The sequence below is a fragment of the Epinephelus lanceolatus genome, chromosome 20 (assembly GCF_041903045.1).
Source record: "Epinephelus lanceolatus isolate andai-2023 chromosome 20, ASM4190304v1, whole genome shotgun sequence".
In the NCBI taxonomy this organism is placed as follows: domain Eukaryota; kingdom Metazoa; phylum Chordata; class Actinopteri; order Perciformes; family Serranidae; genus Epinephelus; species Epinephelus lanceolatus.
Genome location: NC_135753.1, coordinates 25737115 through 25760771, shown reverse-complemented (window position 1 = coordinate 25760771; position 23657 = coordinate 25737115). Strand labels below are relative to the sequence as shown.

At 41.1% G+C, this 23657-nt stretch overlaps 1 protein-coding gene across 7 annotated transcripts in view; it reads right to left on the bottom strand.

Moving 5' to 3' along the window:
• Nucleotides 1-18275, bottom strand: part of tpk1 (thiamin pyrophosphokinase 1) — a 103298-nt gene extending 85023 nt beyond the window's left edge. Inside the window, exons 1-3 of one of the 7 annotated variants that reach the window (XM_033638597.2) lie at nucleotides 18199-18275; nucleotides 14829-14919; nucleotides 7333-7407 (exon numbers count right to left, since the gene is read on the bottom strand). In XM_033638597.2, the coding sequence (XP_033494488.1) occupies nucleotides 7333-7407; nucleotides 14829-14871 (118 nt within the window). In that variant the 5' untranslated portion in view covers nucleotides 14872-14919; nucleotides 18199-18275. Of the gene's footprint in view, nucleotides 1-7332; nucleotides 7408-14828; nucleotides 14920-16553; nucleotides 16704-17640; nucleotides 17659-18198 lie in introns of those variants that run through there. The other 6 variants (XM_078162565.1, XM_033638600.2, XM_078162567.1 and 3 more) reach the window with 6 other exon arrangements.
• Nucleotides 18276-23657: the final 5382 nt, after the last annotated feature.

Below are 23657 nucleotides of genomic sequence, written 5' to 3'. Positions count from 1 at the left end.
ATATTCTATAGCGGGATGGTATTGATGGGGTTAGTGGTGAGGATTAATACCTGTCAGGTTGGGGCTTTGCAGCAGTACAGGAGAGGGCAAACGGTCACCAGAAGCGGTGAAAAGATTATTATCCTTATTATGATGCCTTGACGCCCTACCTTCATCTATCAGTCCACCGCTCCCCCTTCCGTCTGTCACCCTCTCTCCAGACCCAACCTGCTCTCTACACCTTGCCTCAAATTTGATTGATCCCCTGCACAAATATCTCATTTTCTTTTTCTCCAGCTCCACTCTGTTACTCTTTATTCTTCTGCTCCATCCCTCTCTGTTATTCAATAGGGCTGCAACTGACGATTATTTTCACTGGCGATTATTTCCTTGGTTAATCGATTAGTTGTTTCGTCAATAAATTGTCAGAAAATGGTGAAAAATGTGTTTCCCAAAGCGGAATGTCTGGTTCTGTCCACTACCCAAAGATATTCACATTACAGTCATAGAAGAGTAAAGAATCCAAAAAATATTCCCATTAAGGATGCTGGAATCAGATGTTCAGAGATGAGTTCATGATCAGTTCGCGATTCCATTCATAGCTGACAAGAAATCACTAAATCATTACAGCTCTATTATATATTTTTTTGCTATTAGTTAGGATTGAGTCGTGACATGCCTGAGTATGATTGCCTCCCACCTCCACTCCCTTCCAGCTCAGTCTCACATTGGTAAAATTGCTCCATATCCGAATGCAATTGCGTCATCATCTACTTGACATGTTTGTGATGCTACAGTGTAGAGGAGGGCGGCGCAGATAGACACTGCTGCTCCGGGTACCATCATCAGCGGGGACTGGCAGAGCAACAAGGCGAAGCTTTGCTCCTAGCCGGAGGAGAAGCTGCTGCTGTCAGACGCAAAGCTCTCCAACTCCTACTGGAGCTCCAACTGCAGGTCAAAGGCAGCAGCGAAGCCAGAACTGGGTCTTCCTTGGCGGACTGCACTGCCTTCTGATAAACCAGGATTAAATTGAGGCTGTTTCATAATCGGTTAAAAACTCCTTGTAGTCGTGTTAAATACAGTCCTCTTCCATGTTTTGGTGCAGTTGGTGTTCACACCTGATGTATACCATACTGGAGTACACATGAACTGTACTGTAGACCAGCTTTTCAAGTGGACTTGAGTACAGATCCGGCAACTGTGCCCAAGTTTGGTACACAGTGTTCACACTAATTAAACAAAGTGTACCTTGGGGTCAAGCGTACTAGGATCCAAGCCCGGGACCTAGATGTGAAACCCTCCTTATTCAACGTGGCAAAATTTCAGATTAGGGCTGCACGATTCTTGCTAAAATGCAAATCACAATTTTACTCCCCATGAATTGAGATCACCATTTTCTCACACGATTCTTGTTTTATTTTTGTTTTTTGTTTTTTCAACAAAAACATTTATTGCATTCTTAGATTCTCAAGTAAAAATACACATCAGAGATATTTGCTGTCTAGACAGGGCTTGAAACGACATTAACATGAGACATATCAAAGTGCTGGACTTAAACTTAAAACTGAAAAAAAAAAATTGAAGTCTCTTTTCGTCTCTTCGTTTAGAACATCAACGTAATGAACTTAAATTAAAGTTAAAGCTTTAGAATAAATGATACACACACTGACCATAACATGACGCACTTGTCTTGAGTTAAGCGGCTGTAAAACAGTGGATGTTTTTCTATAGATTTTTCACTTGTAAATCCCACATTCTTTTATTCAACAGCTTTTATTGTGAGGCAGCCAAAGAAGAAAATATTGTGTTTTCATCTGCAGTGACTAACGAATCCTATCGATCTGGCCGCGAACATGAAACGGTAAAATAAAGCAGGTATCTGAAAGTACAAACAACAACACAGAGGAGAAACTAAACTTCAAAAAACAGAGATTCGGCTAAAAGCTACGGAAGTTCTGAACACACAGACACTTATAAAACTCTGCAGCTAGTTGGGGAAGACTTTATCGCACTTAAAGTGATATATGAGAGGTTGTAATCTCAAGAAATGTCACCTGTGTTGATTGCATTTGTCTCTCCTTCTGTCTTTTTCTCTGCCCACATGCCGAGCAACAGGAAATGCTTTCACACTGAGCTAAAATGGAGAAAGTGCACATAAACTAGATACGTGACATAAATGGGGTGTGGGGGATCCCATTGGTAAGTCAACACTTGGATGCAGCATGACATGGATGCATAAGGAAACAGGAGCGAGTGAATCGTCGTCATTCAGAAATGAGATTGCACAGATGTTTGAACTGAGATGATTATTGATGATTCTTACTATCTTTATCCATACATCCTCACCTCCAGCTTCTCTTTTTGAAATCTCCAGGCACCGATTTACTCCATCTGACACGTACCTAAGTACAGAACTTCAGGAAGTGTATATGTGCAGCACGTTGCACACATTGCAGTCACATCACTCAACCGGCCTTGACTGCAAGGCTGATATTCGACCGGCTGACGGTCATAAACTTTAACTCCAGCAAGCTGCTTCACATCAACAAATGATGAAATCAGGCACAGGCCTGCTTTTTGTCTTGTACAGAGAGTTGCCTTCCCTGATTGCTTTATTGATTTTCTTGTTTGTGTTGTTACACGGCGAAGTAAGTGAAGGATCTGTAAGTAAGTAAATGAGCAACTGATTGACTGAATGAACAAGTGAGTTGGGTGACTGATGGACTAGATGAGTGAGAGGGTGAGTGAGTGAGATAAGCAGCTTGATCCCACTTTACAACATCACACTCGGCACCTGTAAATGAGCTTCCCTTTGATCAGTGTTGCGCTCTTCCAGCCTCTATCGCTCCTTTGCTCCCTGCTGCTCTACCTCTCCCACAGGTGATGAGGGGGCCCAGGGGCAGCACATCAGAGAACCTGAGAGTACTGCGTGTGTGTGTGTGTCTGTGTGTGAGCGTGTCTGTAAGGGTGGAGACCTGGCTACGATGCCTCCAGGTGAACAACCATCTGGGGAGTGACACACACTCTGACACGCTCATGCGCACACTGACATCTGCTCATCCCATAAACAACATTAAAAATACATGGCATATCAAGTGAGGAACGATAAACTTGCTACAAGCGTGTTTACCATCACACTGCGAGAGATCTGAGATCTGCCATTCACGCACCATCATCATCCTGTCAAAACTTCTTCCAGTCCCATGTGCACTGCTGCCAAGTGCAAAACTGATCAAGAAAGCTTCCCAATTTCTGACATCCACACCACAGCATTGCTTGTGGCACTTAAGAAACCACCCTAAATCTCTCCGAAACTTTAATAAGTAGCCTTATCTAAGAGGGAGCAAACGCTGTATGACACTATCACACTGCATCACACTGTCAAAGTATATCTGATACGTCCATCTATCCCACAGTGGTTGCAAAATACTGCAGTTAGATGGTTTGATGATTTGACACATTGCTTTCCTTGTGATTCTAAATCTTGTATTTCTGGCAAGTACTGGGTGGAATAACAAAAAAAAGAGTGAAACAATCAGCAAAAGGATGTGCAACAGCTCCACAATCCATATGTGTAAAATGTAATCACTGGAGTATAACCACAACAGTTAAACTCTGCTGGTCTGGTCACAGTTTGGATTCGAAAATGAGGATATTAAATGAAAAATATCAATCTCCAAACACTGCTGAGGGTCAGTTACAATCGACAGGGCGTGAGGAATCTATTACGAGTCTAATATGTCCACATCTTGGCTGAAAACAAACAATTTAAGCTGAATATTGAAAAACTCTCCTCAATTTGGATATTGTTTGCACTGAGAAATTACAAATGGGTGTTCGAATGCATCTCAAACCATATAACAAGTGCAGTTTTCCTAAAAAACTCGCAATGTGATTTTTGATAGTAGTGTGCAGATGGACAGAAAACTGGCCTTCCCCTTTAGTCTGATGCTCAGTGTTAGACTTCAATGGGATTAAGCATCAATTAACCCATTCCCTTTTCATTTAACAGGTATCAAAATCCGTCTGATGAATGTTTTATGTGTTTTTCTTTCTTTCAATTTTAATCTTTTTATTCTTCTCACTTATTTAACTATACAAAGAATCGTTATCTTGGGACAGCAGGCAACCGTTGGTGTGAAATCAGATGAGGAAATTGCTTTGTCTGATGCCATTTAACATTTTGTGGAGGTCTGCTAATATAAAGGCAAAAACCGAGAGAGCCGTGCGGTGGAAAGAGCTCAGGTGCCTCTTGGGTTTTTGCTAAGTTGATAAGAATATCAAAGCCGTGTTCATTAAAATTCAATCTGATGCGGGTTTAATCACAAGTTTGCCTTCAAAGTTACATTGTTTACTACCTTCTTCCATGATTGCATAAGTCTGTGTGTTGCCTTTTTTCCTAAATTAGCGTGCCTTCAGTTTTTTTTTTTGTTTTTTTTTTGTTTCATGGTCTTAGTATCAAAACTGAAAACCAGTCATCCAGGCTACTTCACTCCACTACGTCCTTGATAAAGCAATGTGCCTGAAAAATTCAGCACAGTTTGGTTCAAGTTATTCTCATTCAGTTAGGCTCTGTTTCTGATCAGTTCATCACATTTAAAAGAAAAGTTCTAGGATACAGTTTGAGATGACACTGTCTGGTTTAAAGGCTCAGAGTCAGCTTTGCATATTTAATACATCACAGCCAAGTAGCAAAACCGCTATGCATCAACGCATCTCATAAGCGACACCTCAGGGAGTCTGGAGCTCTACTTCCCTTCAAAAACCTATTTTTCCTCTTTTAACGATGAGCCTTCTTTGCATGTTTTTGAGTTGACTGAATTTCTGTTTGTCTTTTACTCTGATAAAGGGCCCTGGAGTATTCATGAAGCAGAAGGCGAATCAAACCCATTTCTACATCCTCTAGTTACCAACTACAAAAAAAAAAGTGGTTGGAATCTAGGGGACTTCCTCAGTTCATAAACTGCCAGCAAACTTGTGACCAGCAGGTTGCTGATGTGACAGTGACTGAGCACAGTTCTCTCCATCTCCAACAATAATCGTCAGAATGCCCCTGGGCGCAACTGTTACTCCAATGCTGCTAAAGTGGAGCCAGCCGTGAGCTTGTATTACACACACAGGTGCTCTATGTTTGAATTTGAAAGTACAGCCTTTGTTCTGTTTGAAATCTTCAGAGAAAGTTGTGCTCTTTGCTGACTGTATATGTATAAGTAACAGCCAGTGGTGGCCCTAGCACATTTCATGCCCTTGGCGACATGATAACGATACAAAGTGTTTTGTTCAGGATTCACAGGACATTGGATGACTTGCCCATCTCCCCCAGAGAGCAGGTAAAGCGTAACAAGCTGGGGAGGGGGGCCAGGGGCGGCAGGAACCGAGAAAAATAAGCCTCTGTATTAGGACGCATTCACACTGGTGCTACTTGGTCCGCTTTAAATGAACCCTGGTCTGCTTCCACGGATAGTTTGGTTCATTTGGAGTGGTGTGAACGCTCATTCGAACTCTGGTGTGGCCCAAATGAGCAAACCCTGGGAGAAGCAGTTTTTGAATTGTTTAGCGAGAGGATTGCGGCACACGGATTTAATCGGTTGGCAGATCAGTATTGCATCAAGGTAAAAAAAACTGCAACAGTAATATATTAAGGTCCACAATTGAATGTGATGGATTTTCGTTTTCGGTCCTGGCCAACTGATGAGCTGGGTAGTCTTCTTCATGCTTTTTTTATTCCTAGTTAGTGATCGTTTCGGGCAATACCACCCCCAAATGAGCAGCTGTTGTAACTGCATGACGTTGTCCAGGCAGCTTGGTCCGCTTTAAAAAGTGCAGTGTGAAAGTGAACCGAACCAAATGAAGGCGTGAAATTTTACGCCCAACTGAACCGAGTCCCCGGACAATCCTGGTGTAAATGCGCCCTTAGAAGATGATCAAACTTAACTATCTAGAGGAAGTATAAGTCATATAAAGGTTTCCGTAGGTGAACCTGCGGAAGGATGTGAGGATATGACACTTGGTGAAATCATCACAATTCTAATGGAAGTCTTGAGCTCCTCTCACACGAGAGTTTGTGAGAGGGTGGGGTGCAAAACAGAAACACTGGTCTCCAATAGATGACAAAAAAACCACACAGTGTCCTACCGGATCAGGTCTTTTGCCAGCAGTAAGCCAGGTTGGGAATCAGCTCCGAACCTTTGTTTTGTAGTTACGTTGTTGTGGCTTTATGTAGTATTTCAAAATAATAGTAGTGATAGCAAAAAGATAGGAAAAGATAAACATTTTGATTTGTTTTTCCGCAAGATTTGTGGCACCCCTATGGATAACGGTGCCCTTAGCATTCACCTATACAGCCGACTCCCGGCACTGGTAAGGGCTTTGCATCAATAACTAAACATTTAGGGTAAGACACAAACATGCTTGCCTAACTGCACGACAGTAAGCTATTCCCTATCTGCTGATATCACTAACCAGACCATTTCCCCTCTGATGAAAGGCTGCAAGAGAGCTCAAAGACGTAAGCAACAGCTCAGAGTCAGGTCTAATGGTTGATTTGTTTTGACCGAAACGCCCACGCTGTGAACACGGGGGTCTTAGGTCCAGTGGGTTTGTTTATATTGACCCTGTCACTCCCCCGCTGAGTGGAGTGGACACTTACTGCCACTGCCTGTGTTCACATTATTTACCAACCAATTAGCTATAATGAATGTATACACACTTCAATGAGTCTGAATGGGTGTACTATACTTGCTACCTTGAGACCTTACACTTGCTATAATAGTGCTTTCAATAGGTTTGAATGAATAGAAAAATTGTACAGTTAAGTGCGGTTCAGTGCCATAAAAGCTGATGACCTATGGAGAGTATGAATGAAATGCATACACATCTGTTTAGTATCTGTTTAGGGGGGGTTGGGGGACAAAAGTCATGCTGCATATTCAGGCTGTGACTGCAAGGCAACTGCCTTTTTGTAATGTTATCTTTGTTTTGATTATATCACTTGTTCAGGTCATGCAGCCACGGGAGTAACAAAACAAATAAAATAAAAAGTCATCTGAGCAAATAGGAAAATTATTTTCTGCACATAAAAAAAAAAGTCAACTTGAACTTCATTAAAACACACTGGCCAGGAAATATGGGCAGAGGGCAGAGAGGGGGCATTTTCAATGACATGGCAGTAATTAAGATTTGGCAAAGTGGAGGCGACACAGACTAGAGAGCACAGTCTGACCAAGAAAAAAAAAAAAACAACAACCAAAAACAAAAAAGAGCAGAATACATGCTCAGTGCAAATAAATGCACATGGGATCACGGTGATATTAAGGGGGCTTGTTTGATCTGTGCTGGTGATGAAAGACGTACCTTTACTCCAGAGGATACGTAGGTAGTCCTTGTCCAGAGGCTGGTTCAGAATGATCAGACAGATCCTCTGCGTGCCTGCACAAGATGATAGAGGGAGAAGGAAAGGTATGAATCATAAACAATCACACTACAGACTAGTGTAATGGCCACATCTCAAAGACTCAACACATCACTATTTGCATGTTGAAAACATACCTTTTAAATACAGATTGGAGGCTGTTGTTGTTCGTGGCACTGAATGAACTAAATAAAGAACAAAACTAAAACAATGCCGGGATAATGAGGTCTTTATCATGCTCCATACAGAGACAGGAAAATAAGAGGGAGGATTAAAAACTGAAACCATTCCAAACTAGTTGAGAGGTTTCGTGAAAGTTCATAACGCTTTCCAACTCTATCCAATAAAGGGTTGTTGTTTTTTTTTGCAACATCAGAAGATAACAAAACATAACTTGCATAATTTCCATTAGCCTACCTTTACTCTCATCAACCAGAGTCATAATCAATAACAAAGTCCTTAGTATAAGTTGTTTCTGTTTTCAATCTAGAGGGAAAGGTGTGCACTTAGGCAGGGCTCGACAGTGATGGTTGCCAGGTTGTCATTGGCAACCATTTTGAGAAACTGGCAACCAATTCTTTGCCGTCGGGTGCTATCAGTGCAACAACTCTTCTAACATATAAGAAACAGCAAACAGCAAAACATGCACCCAAAATAAATACATTTTTAATATTTGTTGCATTAGTGATATTTAAATATTGGCCACGGGAGAAAGCAGAGCTTGCAGCATATGGAGTTCGTGACATCGTCTATGGAATCATTCCAGCCCGTCCTACAGGGACAAAAACCTATAAACAAGGAAATTGTTTTGGCAGTGAATGCAGCTGAAGGTATTTATTGCCAATGCAGGGTGATGTGCTATTTCAAGAGCAGCATGTTATGGAGGCCAACAGAAGGGGTTTGCCCACATTCCGATGCTACAGGATGTGGTGTTGGCGCTACCAGTCTCTTCAGCTGTATGTGAGAGGGGATTCAGCTGTCTAAGCAGAATCGAGACAGTCTGAAGATCGTCTCTTGGAGCAGAAATGATAGACAAACTATCACCTGAGGGACCAACAATCCAAGACTTCTATGGTGGGAATCACAAAGGTTCAGAAAACAAAACCTCGAAAGGGAGAGAACGAATGAACAAGACACCAGTAACTTGCTGATATTTTGTGTTCTAGGAACTGAGAAATTGTATATTATGTTAACCAATAATACTAAAGATTGATTCTGTAAGGTATCACACAAACACAACAAATTTTGTTTGCTTACTGTAATAAATCTTTTAAACATTCCTCTCTGGGTTGGGAGACAGTTACTGCCCCAAGCAAGGGAGTTCAAGTATCTTTAGGTCTTGTTCATGAGTGAGGGTAGAATGGAGTGTGAGATTGATCAGCGGTTTGGCGCAGCATCTGCATTGATGCGGGCTCTGCGCCAGACTGTTGTGGTGAAGAGGGAGCTGAGCCGGAAGGCAAAGCTTTCGATTTACTGGTCCAACCCTCAACTACAGTCATGAACTCTGGGTAGTGACCAAAAATTGAGGTCGCGGATACAAGCGGGTGAAATGAGTTTCCTCTGTGGGGTGGCTGGGCTCAGCTTTAGAGATAGGGTAAGTAGCTCAGACATCCGGAGGGAGCTCGGAGTAGAGCCACTGCTCCTTTGCGTTGAAAGGGGTCAGTTGAGTTGATTAGGGCATCTGATCAGGATGCCCCCTGGGCGCCTCCCATTAGAGGTGTTAAGGGCATGCCCCACTGGTAGGAAGCTTCAGGGTAGACCCAGAACACGCTGGAGGGATTACATATCTCGTTTGGCCTACGAACACCTTGGGGTCCCCCAGGAGGAGCTGGAAAGAGTTGCTGGGAAGAGGGACCCCTGGAATACTTTGCTCAGCCTGCTGCCCCTGCGACCTGGCTTCGGATTAGTGGTTGAAAATGGATGGATGGATGGATGGAATATTTCTTGATGTCAGATTATTTAGTGCCACTTGGAATTAAATCTAAAATCAGTGCGTTTGTGATTCTGCATGTGGGATTCCACTGCCTCCCATCATGCCGAGTTTGAAAAACTTTTTGCATAAACACACCAAGTCTCATATATATTGTTTTTTAAGGGTCTCATCCATGCTGTGAAATCTTGGTTAATTAGCCATTTGTATTGTTGTATCTGCTATCCTGATCTGTGTGACTTTTAATAGAAGAAGCATTTGGTAAACAATAAAAAAAAAAAAATAGGTGTTACGAATTATTTTAAGATTTTTTCGATGCAATGCCTTTTCAGACTTTCAGGATCTGCAGGAACCCTTGGCATAGTGTCTTAGTTACCCAAAATATAAATTGACTAAACGTAATAACCATGTTTTCATTTTCAGCAACCAAAAGCAGATGCCTTTTTGCAAACCCGGCAACCACCTCTAAAAGTCAATGTTGAGCCTTGTTAGGGCTCACACACATCCCATCAATGATCATTTGAATACCTTGACCTTAGTGACTCGCCATCTCTATCTGACATGGCAACAAAGGCAAGTCTTTTCAAAACGGCACAGGTGAAGGTAACCTGACATTCTATAGCTTCTCGCTGCTCTCTGTGTACCTCCATGCTTCTTTGTCAAAGTCTCTATCCCAGGGAGCATCATTTCATAAATCTATTTCCTCTCTCAACCCCCCATCCATCTTGCTTTTAGCTTTTCTTCTGCACTGCTTCGAATGCAGCTCCCCTGGCTGATACTTTTGATTTGTCATTTTTCTATCTGCAGGAGATGAAACAAAATAATGGGAAACTCTGCATTCATTGACAAAGTAAAAACAGAGATGCTTGAAAAGCCTTAATGGAACAAAGACTGAGGGACAGCCTCTCTTCCCCTCGCCTCAACACTTTTGCTCATTTATCTTTCACTCTCATGTCTGCCCTTTTAAATTTATTCTTATCCATTCTTAAAGTTGTTGCCCTGTTGTAAAGCCGAAATGCCATATGCAAACTTAAGCTGTGATTACAATATTTCCTCTCTCCTAAATGCATTCATGTAAATTCTACACAAGTGGATTCCAGTTTGTGAATAACACAACATGGCATATTTAATACGGCTTGTATCTTTCCCAGTACACCTTCCCTGATACATCATGAATGCAGTGGGAGGCCAGAGAAAGCACTGGTGAAGAAGGAAGGAGAAGAATATGCTTAAGATTTCATGAAATTCTCATTGCAAAATGTGCATCACCTTGTGTCCGGAAAAAGACCCTATTGGATTTGTACCCTCAAGTGTAAAGAGTGCATTTTGACTTGGCTGAGAAAGCGTGGAGAAAAAAATGTCCTTTGGGTTTTTGACTTTGTTGCAGCAGCGGGCTTGATGTTGTTAAAAAGTTCACATCACTGGAAGGTCATTTCCAATACTAAAGTCAACCCCAGCAGAGTATGGTAAAAAGGAAGAGGAAGGGAAGAGAGGATAAAGAGGAGACACAAAGGAGGAGGAGGAGGAAAAGAAAGGAGGACACAAGAAGGGGTAGGTGAGGAGGAGAAAGAGGAGGAGTAGATTTGTCAGTCTTGTCTCTTAATTGGCTGTAGCTGTACAGAGAACAAAAGACAAACTCAACCAGCCGTGACTTTTCAGATAACCCCGCGTCGCACAAACACTCACCTCCCCATGCACACACACACACACGCGAGGAGGTGCGCGGCCTTTTGTGCACTCCGTTCAAAGAAATGTCACCTTGGGATTCTTTTAAAAGTGCCAGACAGCATAAATACCACAGACACACACACACATGAACGTACACACACACACACACACACACACACACACACACACACACACACAATCTAAGCACATAGATATTCCAGGAATAGGCATTTATAATTAAAATGGTGAAATTTAAAAGGCTAACTTTGCACACCAGGGATTTTAAAATGCAGACATCCAGGGGCTGTTTTTATATTCTCCACCGAGAGTCTAGATAAGCATTTCCTGCCAGAGATGAAACTAAAGCAACCATGGAAATATTCTCTAAACTCATCTAATGGGAGGGAAAGTGTTTCCCTACACTGTACAGTTGGTAGACGGATTTTACAAATGTGTGATACAATCTCAAACGCACATTTTACCTTTGATAGAAAGTAACGGGTTTATTGAGAAAATTATATCATTAGAAGGGTGTGTGTGTGTGTGTGTGTGTGTGCTCTGATCTGTTCTGCAACCGTTTGGGGGATTATTTGCACACAGTGTGAAATCTGTAGAATAAATCTTGGATTTGTACAGTAAGCAAACTCAAGAGCGTAGCCTGCGACGCTTAGCTGACGTGTTTGAGTAAACATTTGTAAGAATGGATGCTTCAGAACTGCTGATAGCATCCTATCAGAAGCGAGTGTCTCTTGACTGATGTTGGCCTTTGAGTGCTATTGATTTTGGAGCTGTACAAGCATAGAGAATCAACACTACTTCTGTGTTCCACTTCTGTGCAAATCACACATGTGCGAGAATGTCAAGTATATACAAACCTATGTGCACATAGAGGAGCAAAATTACAGTGGCCTTTGTAGTCTAACAGGAGGATTATAACCTTCGAACAGCAATCAATGGAGACAAAGAGGGAGGAAGACACAAGGGAAGCAAGAAAGAAGAGGACTGAACCTATATACTGTGTGTGGTACTTGATACAGTGCTATTACCTAAGGCTTTGGGTGTTTAACAGAAGGTCCACGGCCCTTGGGGGGTCATCTGAGTTACCGAAGGGGGGCTGCCAAACTATTGTTGGATAAACTAAATTTTAATTCAATTTTTTGTAGTTTTTTTAATCCCAAAATTAAAATATATATGAAAATACACAACCATTTTATAACTTTTCAAGCAAGAGAAATGTCTTTAAACTTAACGTATAAAGACCATAACATTTATTACTATTAAAACATATTAATGACCAGTTAACTGAATTATTATTCCGAGTGTATGGACAACCATTTTATAACTTTTTAAGCAAGAGAAATGTCTTTAAACTTAACGTATAAAGGCCATAACATTTATTACTATTAAAACATATTAATTGACCAATTAATTGAATTATTATTCCAAGTGTATGGACAATCTTGTGAGCCACAATGGATCAGTTTGGAACTTTTCAAGCAAGAGACTCTGCTGCTGACTTAGCGGCTATAGGCAAACAGAAACGACAGAAGACCAAAAGAAATGTAAAGAATAATCTCAAGTGCAATTCAGTTCTTTAAAATGTATGTAGAAGGAGATCCCTGCTCAATCTCTCTTAAAGCTAACGGTCCTTGGCCTTAAAAACATTGAGGACCCATGCCCTAGGCTCTGTTCCTCCACTGGTGGTCGCCATTTGATCTTTTTGTAATTACTGATTTATCTATTAATTATTTTTACATTTCACTGATTGATTTGTGGCGGAAAATAAAAAATAAAAAAATGTCCATCATAACTTCAAAAGGGGGCTTCAAATTGCATATTTTGTCCGACCAACTGTCAAAAACTTTAAGATATTCAGTTATATTATATTGGAAAAGCTGGAACCAAATAATGTTTGTCCTTGGCACGGCATCTTGCATTCCCCGGCCAATTTTCTTCTTTAGTGGTGATTTTTTGTTTCCCACATTCCACTCTGTCAGCTGGCAAACACAGACAACAAGAGGTCAAGACTGGATATTTCTATATTTCAAGTAGAGTACAGCTCGATACAGGATTCTTTAGCTGTCCAAACAGTGGCAGGTTGAAGGAAAGTGGTTCCAGCAAATTACCTTTGTAGAGCAACTCCAGAAATGCAACACCACAGATGACTGAGATACCTGAAATTCACCTCTAAGAGTCATCGGTAAACTGTACAAAGTATGTTTACTGGATCTCTTTGAACCTGTGCCTGTGTGTCGACAAATCCAAGAAGGATGAGAGAGGCAAAAGCTCTGACTCGGCTGAGCTTTCTGGGGACAGAACGTTTGTTTTTCACTCCTAAGCTCTCTATTTATATCTTTCTGTGGGTGGACAATATTTCTAGCCAGTGTCAAAACCCCACACCACAATTTAATTTAGACAGAGTGTATCTGTTGCTGCTCAACCAATGGCAGTCCCCTTTATCATCTTCTTAGCGTGTACAGCAGGAATATTTTTCATGTAAGTCAGAAAATCAGCTCTTTATATAATGGATCTCAACTAGAATTATCGCCTTGTGGATGTATGCCTCCACACACCACTCAAGTTGCACTTTATGCATGTCTGTGAAAACTTGGATGCTTCACACACAACTCCCCCCCCCCCCCCCCCAATCAGTTCATCATTGAGTCCATGTGGATGTTTGTGCCACATTTAAGAAATTCCCACAAGGTGTTGGTGAGATATCAACCTTTCGCAAGAATGAGACTGTTGCAAGGTCACGCTGATCTTGACCACCGAAATCTAATCAGTAATCCTTCAAGGTGTTCTTGAGATATTGCGTTCACGAGGATGGGACGGACAGACAGACAGACAGACAACTCAAAAACATAATGCCTCCAGCCACGGCTTTTGCCAGTGCAGAGGTATAAATATTACAGGGCAATAACATGTGTAACACTAGCTGTAAAGACCAACAAATGAGATGAAGGGAACTAGATGTGCCGACTGTCTCCTTTACAGGCCAAACTGTTGTACGATTCCCTTGACCCTTACAGCTCTGAGTAAAACCTGCCCTTCAGCTCATATAAGCTTCCCTCCCTCCACACTCACACACACCACCAGGGAGCTAAACCTTGACCTGAGAGCAGTAGCTAAAGGCAGCTATAACCAGCCTCCTCCTCAGGTCTGTAGGGTAGTCAGCGCTGACCATCTGGAGGGTTTCTTTCTTTCAGAACACCGACAAATACAGAATCTCTGGGGGTCTTAATCATCCTACAAAAATGTGCCTATGTACCAAGAATGAATTCATGTACTATCATGGGATTTTCTTCATTCTAATATCAGATTGCATTTGGTTTTCTAATGTTGTGTTCGAACAAAGTGAATTTATATGATGACAGGGATTTTATTCAGGAGCAAGGCTATTTATTTTTAGAAGTATTTCAATGAGCAAAATGCTTCCTCAAAGTTTGTTTTCCTCAAACAGCCATTGTTACAAGCAAACACATCAGGCCATCTTTCAATAAAGATTCATTATGTACGCAGCCAAACATAAAAGACACAAGAAAGTGTATCTCATACATATACACATTGTTGTCATGAAAGTGCCAGTGATTTGTTTTTGAGTTTTAATTCCCCAGAGACCGTCTGTGTGTGTCAGAGTGACTGGGAGAAGCAGAGAGGAGAAGACAAGTGTGACAGTGATGTGAGTAAGTGTGTGTTTTGATCAGACGCATACAGATCCGTGTTTGGGTCCCTGTTTGTGGCTTGTGGGTGAATGCGCCATATGTGCATGGACCTGCGTATTTGATTGATTGCGTACGTGTGCTTGCGCCATGGGAATGTGTGTTTGAAAGGCAGTACCTGAGGGCAGCAGGCAGTCCAAAGGCGTCAACTCTTCATCCATGGCCAGGATCCACAGGAGCCCGTCTTCAATCAGCCGACTCACCTGGAACTGAGGAGGGGAGGACAGACACTGTTGGTACTCCTCTCGCTTTTTTTTTTCCTAGTTTCCTCCTTTTGTTCTTTTCTTTTACAATCGATGAAAGGAAGTCATTTCATTTTCCAACTTGTCTCTAATCCCAGTTTATCACCAGCCCTCCTCCTGGCTAATTATTCCGCCTGAAACAAGTGGACTGAATACAAACACTAACATGCACACGAGAGCACAGTGACAGGAAGGTTGGATCACTGCGTTACTCAAGACACAAATAATGTGCAGATTATTTTCCTTAATTAATTCCCTGGTTTTTAAAATGTAAATGTTACTGAAAAGTGAAACATACACATCACAACCTTGACGACAACCCAAAGATATCAGAATATCAGAAGATATTCAGTTTACAGTGATGTAAAACAGCAGGAAGCAGCAAATGCTCAAATGTAAAGAAGCTACAACCACAAAATTATGGAGTTTGTGCTCAAAAAATTACTGAAATTAGAAATTACCACAAAAATGTAAGACTGATTTTCTTTTAACTGTCCACTTGTCTCTGGTACAATACACTGCCTCTGATAATGATAATATCATCATCACATCAGACAGATGTCACATTGTCTGCTGAAGAGGAAATAAAACCCCTATTAGCAGCAAAAATGTTAAGAAAATAAAAAAAGAGCTTAAGCATTTGATCAATTAGTTGATTAACCATTTGACAAATAACAAATTGTCAGTTATTTTAAAAAGTGATTCACAGTTTCATTCATTGATTACTAATGTTTCCTTAGTCATTTCTCTGGTAAAAATATAAAACATTTTCCGGTTCCAGCTTCTCATATGTGTGGATTTTCCACTTTTCTTTGTCACATATAATAAATTAAATACTTTGGGGATCTGGACTGTTGTTTGGACACACACGCAACTTGACGTAACACTTTGGCCTCTGAGAAAATGTAATGGGCATGATTCCAAAACAGCATTTAATCAGGAAAATGACTGATAGATTATTCAATAGTGTAGTAAATTATCATCAGCTACAGCCCTAAAAAATAATTTTCATGAGAAGGAATCAATCAAATAATCATTCTCTACATAATGAAGAGCTTTTAATTTGCTAAAAGGCTAAATGCCAGAATTTTCAGTTTCACAATCAAAATAAAGAATCAATCATTCTCCATAGACTAAGTTTAACAGTAAACTTGAAATTCCACATTGCTACATGGAATAATATCTGCAATAATCTATAAACAACCTTTTTACATTGAAGAATAAACCTTTTTTTTATTTAAGTAATTTAACCAGTGGTATTGTGGAGGGTATACACAGGTACACATGGTATACCCACCTCTTTTTCTGGACATTTATAGTATACCCTCCTATCAGGCAAAAGAAACCCACTGGAATAAGAGGAATAAGAGAGTATACCCACTTCAGTTCCTCATCACTACCCTACTCACCTACCTAGTAGTACACCCACCTCATCAACTACCTTTACACCACTGCATTTAACTCAACCAAAACTTCTGAAATGTGTCTTCACCAGCCATCCTTTTGCATCAAATCCTTTTGCCACTTTAAAACACACATGAATAAACAAAGAAGAAGCTGAAGCAGACATTGTAAAATTTGCCAGTGCTCCCCTTGCTCACCTCTCAGCTTTACAATCCAGTCAGCAGAACAGAGCAGACCATGGTTAAGAAAGCAAAAGTCTAAATACTGTCTGGTCACAACAATAACTCAGCCTCAGCTGAACTATTAACAACTACCTTCTTTGGCTCTGGCAAAAACAACTAGACAGTGTTAAGTATTAACTTAAGTTTGTGCGCTACCCCACTGGACTTTACTCATGTGGCAAATGACTTCACCTTAAGCTGCCACAAAGTGGAATTATGCAATCATTATCTGGCCCTCAACTAGGGTTGCAATGGTATGAGATTTTCCCGATACAATAACCGTCTGGGAAAATATCACAGTTACACGGTATTACAGAATTTATATTACTATCAGTCAGAGTGACCCTGGTTTGGTTGAACAAACATTTTTATTAGTATAACTCAAACTTGGAACCATTTTGTTAATGGAGGCATGTGTGAAAAGTCTTCCCTTTGGGCAGACTTGCAAGGCACTGAACCCCCCAACCACTCAGGCTGCCTGTCCAGAGCAGCCCCATCACTCTGACATCTCTCCACTTTGTGCATGTATAGGTCCTGCTTGTGCATGTGTGTGTATGTCGGACCTGTGTGTTAATGACAACAGAGTGAAAAAACTGAATTTCCCCTCTGGGGATTAATAAAGTATATAAAAATAGAAAAACTAAAATAAAGGGGAGATTCTCCGTCCAGTTGCTTTTTTAAAAAAAAATTGCAGATAAGCAAATGTACACAATATAATAACCATCATACGGTAACGTCACAGTATGCCTTGACACTGGTATATCGTTGCAGCTATACCCACAACCCTGTTTGAACCAGAGGCACTTTTCCACAACCCCAATTAAAGTCAAAGTAAAGCCTTGAAAGCTGTTTCTTTTTATAGAAGTTATTCTAAGTAATTCCCCCACATTCACACACCATACACCCAGTCCCATAACTCAAATGAATGGAAATATTATTTATCATTAGCCCTATATTTAAAGATTTATCCCCAGTGTATTATCAAAGTGGTCAATCATTAGCATCTGATTTGTTTTTTGTTTTTTTTTTACAAATGTTAAAATATACATGGTCCATTACTTACTTGCTTATTTTTTAACTAACAGCCTGTGCAGGGTATTTGAAAGTCTTCAAAGTAAAATCTCCACACCATAAATCTGGTTAATTATGCACGCATTTATGTTTTACTGTAACAACAACAACACGCAACATGTTTCAGTAACATAACCACAGGTGTTTTGCCTGCAGGCCTTCTCCAGCTGCTGAAATAATCCACCACACTTTGTGCTGTGTTGATACATAAATGGGCTCCACTGGGCTAAATCAATGCTAAACCACTGAACCACGAGCTCCTTTACAAGTAACAAAGCCTGCTGAACTTTCCGTGACACACATTAGGCTACACTTCCCGGCGACTGTTCACTCACAACACGTTAACTGCTTAAACGCTGCTGTGTGAGGATGTATGGAGACACTGTGGAGGAGTGAGCCACGCTGCCTACTTCCGCTTTTTCACCAGTAAAACCGCACTATTGTGACATAAACAACACACACACCGACTCTTTGTTTCACTGCTAATCACCCGACTTCACATTTTACACCTGTCACTGCTTTCCTTTGTAAATATTCAATAAAAACTCACTGAATGAGGAGACTTCCGCCATTGATGTTGTAAACAGCCAAAGAGAGCGCAGAGAGCTGACAGCAGCAGGGCTGAGGAGTGTAGGGGATTTGTTATGGCGACACCTAGAGGCCAACAGTGGTGTTCTTTGTACACGGCTATAAAACAGTGCTTGTCAGCCTTTTTTGGCCAGTGCACCACATCCGCTATCCAAACCCTTACCACCCCTATCACTTAAAATGTAGGCAGCTTGTCTTCCTTGAGAAATGTGTTGTGTGTCCTATCATTAAAAAAGCATGTCACTGAAATAAACAGATTTGATTAAATTAGACATTTGTGATATCATTATCAGAGAGTGAATAGGCCATGTGAATAGAGCTGATATTTGAGTGTTAGTAAACAAATATAAATATTATTGTCACATACATATACTAACATATATCAATATATACTTACGACATATGCTACCACTACTGTCTGCCCTGCATCCCTCTCTGTCTCTCCCTCTCTTTATGTCTCATTGTGTCATATGGATCACTGCAAATGTATTATGTTGATCTGTTCTGTACGACATCTATTGTACTTCTGTCCATCCTGTAAGAGGGATCCCTCCTCAGTTGCTCCTCCTGAGGTGTCTCCCCTTCTGTTTCTGAGATATGATGTGAGGTAATGGCCAGAAAAGTGTTTTTGCAGAACATTATGATGTCACAGTGACGTTGACCTTTTGGGTATAAAATGTCATCAGTTCAGCATCATATCCTATCAGACATTTGTTATTAATTTTGTCATAATTAGCCTTAAAATTCCAGAATTATGGCCAAAAACATGTTTTGTGAGGTCACAGTAACCTTGACCTTTGACCATCAACCACCAAATTCGAATCCATTCATTCTTAAGTCCAAGTGGATGTTTGTGTCAAGTTTGAGGAAGTTCCCTCAAGGACCTCTTGAGATATCACATATAAGAAATGAGATGGAAAAAGGTCACAGTAACCTTGACCTTTGACTTATGACCACCAAAATCTCCAAATTACTCCACCTTTAAGTCCAAGTGGACACTTCTGCCAAAGTTGAAGAAACTCCCTCAAGGCGTTCTTGAGATATATAACACCTACAAGAATGTAGTCTCGCCACCAGACAATCAGAGATCTCCGCCTTCTGATAGTCTTTGGACACTCCTTTCTAAAGTGTGTTTAACACACCAGCGAAAACGGCCAACAACAAAGCAACGCCTCTTGCATTTTTGAAAAGGACACGCCCTCCCGGAAATGTTCACTCCCCCTTTTTTCATCCGCAAGGACACAAACACACAGAGAGCTTGAAAATTGATGCCGAGAGATTTAACTCCCTTTTATCAAACGTGTGCTCAGTCCACAAGATTGTGGAAATGAAGGACTTACAGCGACTTGAGCCATTTTGTACCGCTGCACGTTTCTAGTAGGACTATGTTTACGAGCACAAGAGTTCAGCGAGCCACCGAAGGACCGCCCTGCAGATTTACTATTGGTTCTGCAACGTAGGGAGTTTTTTTAAACTCTGAAATTGTATCCGCCCATCTAAACACAAAATCAGGGAGAAAGTCATCAGTCTTTAGTTAAGCAAAGCATCTATGGACTGACTTGTGAGTCTAACAAGAATGGGATGGACACACGGACGAACGGAGGACATAATGCCTCTAGCCACAGCTATCACTGGTGTAGTCTCGCTCACCAGACCTTTCTCAAGAAAAGAAAGGTCTGGCTGGGCCGACTCTCACTTTAAGATTGGAGAAAAAAACGCTCCGGCTGCTTGTATTTCTTTCAGCCAATCACAATCGTTCTAGGCAGTGCCACAGCAACGGTGCGCTTGCAAAAATATTGCCGGGGGAAACAGGTTTTGGTGTAACACGCCCACAAAAATATCGCCTACAGGACGCGAACCATGGCAGAAAAATGGCTACATCCCCGCAAGATCAAACACCGCAAAAGTTAATAAAGGACGTGTTGAAAACTGCAACCGGAGGTGGTAGGGCGGGACTTCAGTGGGTGGCTTGTTCCACCCAATGAGAGGCTGATCTAGGCAGCGAACTTCCGCCCACTCAGACTATCGCTGGTGTAGAGACATAACAATGAAAAGCTGAGCACAAGCCTTGTCTTCAGCAGGGAAAGCTTCTTTGAAAAAGTTTCAGACGATGGCGGAACAGTGAGTCATAGATTTGTGAAGATGTGACTGTAGGAATAAACTAAGCTATTAGAAAGCAGACACACAGAAACAATCCAATGCCCCCTTTTCAAAAATGTTGCCTCCAGTGCCCCCCACCATTCTCTAAACGCCCCCTGGGGGTCAATACCACTCCCGTTGAGAAACACAACTCTAAAAGCAGGGATCTTTAAAAGCAGTCCCAGAGGTCTTTAAAGGAAACTCTTGGGTTCTTTGGTGAATTGAGAAACTGTCTAATTTCACTCTAAGGTTTTCCTCAGTTGATATTCCAATAAGAGAGTGACTCTTCCAATCACTGCTTTCACTGTTCACTGTAACCATCATTATGTGCTCCATTACAACATGGGCTCCGAACAGATGTCCAATTTAATATCAAATCAACACAACAGCAACTAAATTTTTCCATTATAGGGAGTAAAACACCTCGTATAAAACAGGGTCTTCTGGCCAAGTATGGTTATATTTGGGGGTGTGAGTGTGAACATTAAAATCTTTAAAATGTCAAGAACCCCTAAAACAGTGCTGCATTAATACCACTGACCCATACATGATGATACTTTCACTGAAGGAGACTATTTTAATGTTTAATTCTAATTTAGTTTAACGGAGCATTAACAGTCAGACAATTAGATGCTTCATTGATCCCCCTCCACAGGGAGAGCTACTGGGTCTATAGTCTTTAGCTTAAAAAACGTACAGCAAGGTGGATGAACCAGGATCTTCCCAACTATCTCTCCCTAAGTGGGATGATAAAAACAGGGGAGAGACTGAAAACTGGCACCAAAACTGTCATGCATTGTTTCAATATGATCTGACGGGAACAACACTGAAATTGAATTATGTCTCATTTGGCTGGGGAGTCCCTGCAAACCACCAGGGCTGCAAAGTCCTCTGAGGACACTGATGCCTCCTTTCCATGCAGCTTGTTTTTTGTATAATGTACAGAGTATGTCCCTAGTGTTCAACGCAAACATGCCCATAAAGCAGAACAGAGACAAAAACAGGGCTAATAATACCTGGCGATAAATACGTGAGGAGGTTGGACTGTTAGATGTGTAGCCAGTTTTGTGAAATAATTTGGTAAAAGATGAATGGACCACTATGTATGCACTCTATATGTGACACTGGTAGCATGCTACGAGTGTTACGTAGCTAAACATGCCATCGGATGTTTCCATAGAAAAAAAATAAATAAATTAAAAGCTGCATTACATTCATCAATCTGTTAGCTAATTCATTCTAACTCTAACTACCACAAAAGTTCGATGTTTTTACGTACTCAAGCCAAATTCCAGACTGAAAAAAAGGTGTTTTCACCACCACATCTGAGATGGAGGTTCTCATTAGAAATGAATGTACTTCTGGTTGAAAAGGGGGAGCCATTTTTTGAGGAACATGCTGTTTGTTGCCTGTGCCTGCTACATTGGTCAAGTAACATTATTTTGACAAACAAATCACGATAAACAACATAGATCCAGCCCATTGCTGGATTATGGACCCCAATGCACCACCGCCACTCACATACCAGGACATTGTAAACCATCTCATTTCTGAACTGTGTGCATGTGCTTTGTGTGAGTTTAAAAGTTACAAATCCTTAGAAGTTCATGCACAGTTTTAAAGTGTCTGGGTGCACACACTGCTAATTCACAAGCAAGGGAGCACAGTGGTACTCGTAAAGGTGAGCTTGCACCCCTTATTTGGCCCAATTAGCCCATAAACCAAACAAAATGACAGACAATACAGCTAACAGCAAGTAGGTTGTTATGAGCAGTGGCCATTAGCAGAGACTTTCAGCCCTGGTTTCAGGTCACTGCTTAACACATATGTTTGTGGGTCAAGCAGGGCGGGTTGGCTCTCATAACGGGCCAGATTTGTGCAAGTTTTAAAAAAACATTGACCCAGGAAACGAGCATGGACAGGTAACAGAGTGCTTACCTCACAAGATGGCCACCCCATCCCACTTTCACATTCTCTAAAGACATAATATATTCAAATTTGACTACTTTTAGTGACATTTGCAAATTTATATGTTTTAATTATTGCGTTTTGGCAAAATTTGTGTCCTTAACCTTTCTAAAATATCAGACATTAACCAAAGCTGAAATTATCATTTAACTGAAGGGATTCTTTTTTAATTAGTTTCTCTATGTTTAATGAATATGGCTAAAGACCATGACTGCTGCTAATCATTCACACACTGGAGCAATAAGTTAATATATCAAAAAAGCAGCATGCAAGATTTTGGGGGATTTAGTGGCATCTAGTGGATTTAAACTGATAAAAACACAGAATAAAGCAGTTTCATGTTTGAAAAAATCAATGTTTTTCTGACAGTGCTTGTCATGGGGGGCTGCGTGCTAAGATGGCCAATACAAAAACACGAATGGTCCTATCTAGAGCCAGTGTTTGGTTTGTCATACCAGGCTACAGCAGAAAAATGGCGGTGCAGCATGGCAGAGGAAGACCCGCTCCCTATGTAGATATAAATATCTCTTATATTATACTCCATTTCTGCTAATACATCCCCCTAACTATGACACACTGGACCTTTAACTAATGAATTAATCCATTCCTAGATGAATTCATATATTTGTATTTGGGACACGAGTGACAGAAATGCCAATGGCAAAGACACGAAAAAAGACAAAAACCTAAAATGGTCCACAATCAATAATTTATAGCACACACATAAACACACCCTCTCACTCACTCAACTTGTAAACAACACACAGCCAGACTTACACACTAACACATGCAGGCGCAGCAAAAATGCAGGCACATCAGAAAACTCACACATACCACACAAATATACACGAGCAAAACGCACACAGGTAAACAAACACCTTGAGCACACACACACACACACACACACACACACTCACAAGCAGTAGACTGATGGTGTGTGCTTCAGATATCTTCAGACAGCAGTAGAAGCAGTGTAAAGTGAGAAACCAAATCTCTCTCAAGGTGAATCCACTCCGGAGGCTCGTTAAAACAAACGTTCTCTCATCAATCAGCGCTTGCCCTGTCTCCCAGACACACTGCACATGGGGGGGATCATGCACACACTCACCACAGTTTTGCACAGACAGGCATGTATAGGCTGCACACACACACACATACACACACATACTATGCTCAGATGCATGGGAAGTCATTCATTCTGTGGGCATGCATTATAAATACATCTATGAATAAATTCTAGGCTGAGTGCATTCTTCATTGGCAGGGATTTTTTTTTTTTACAAGACTACACCACCTGAATGTTTGATCGGATCT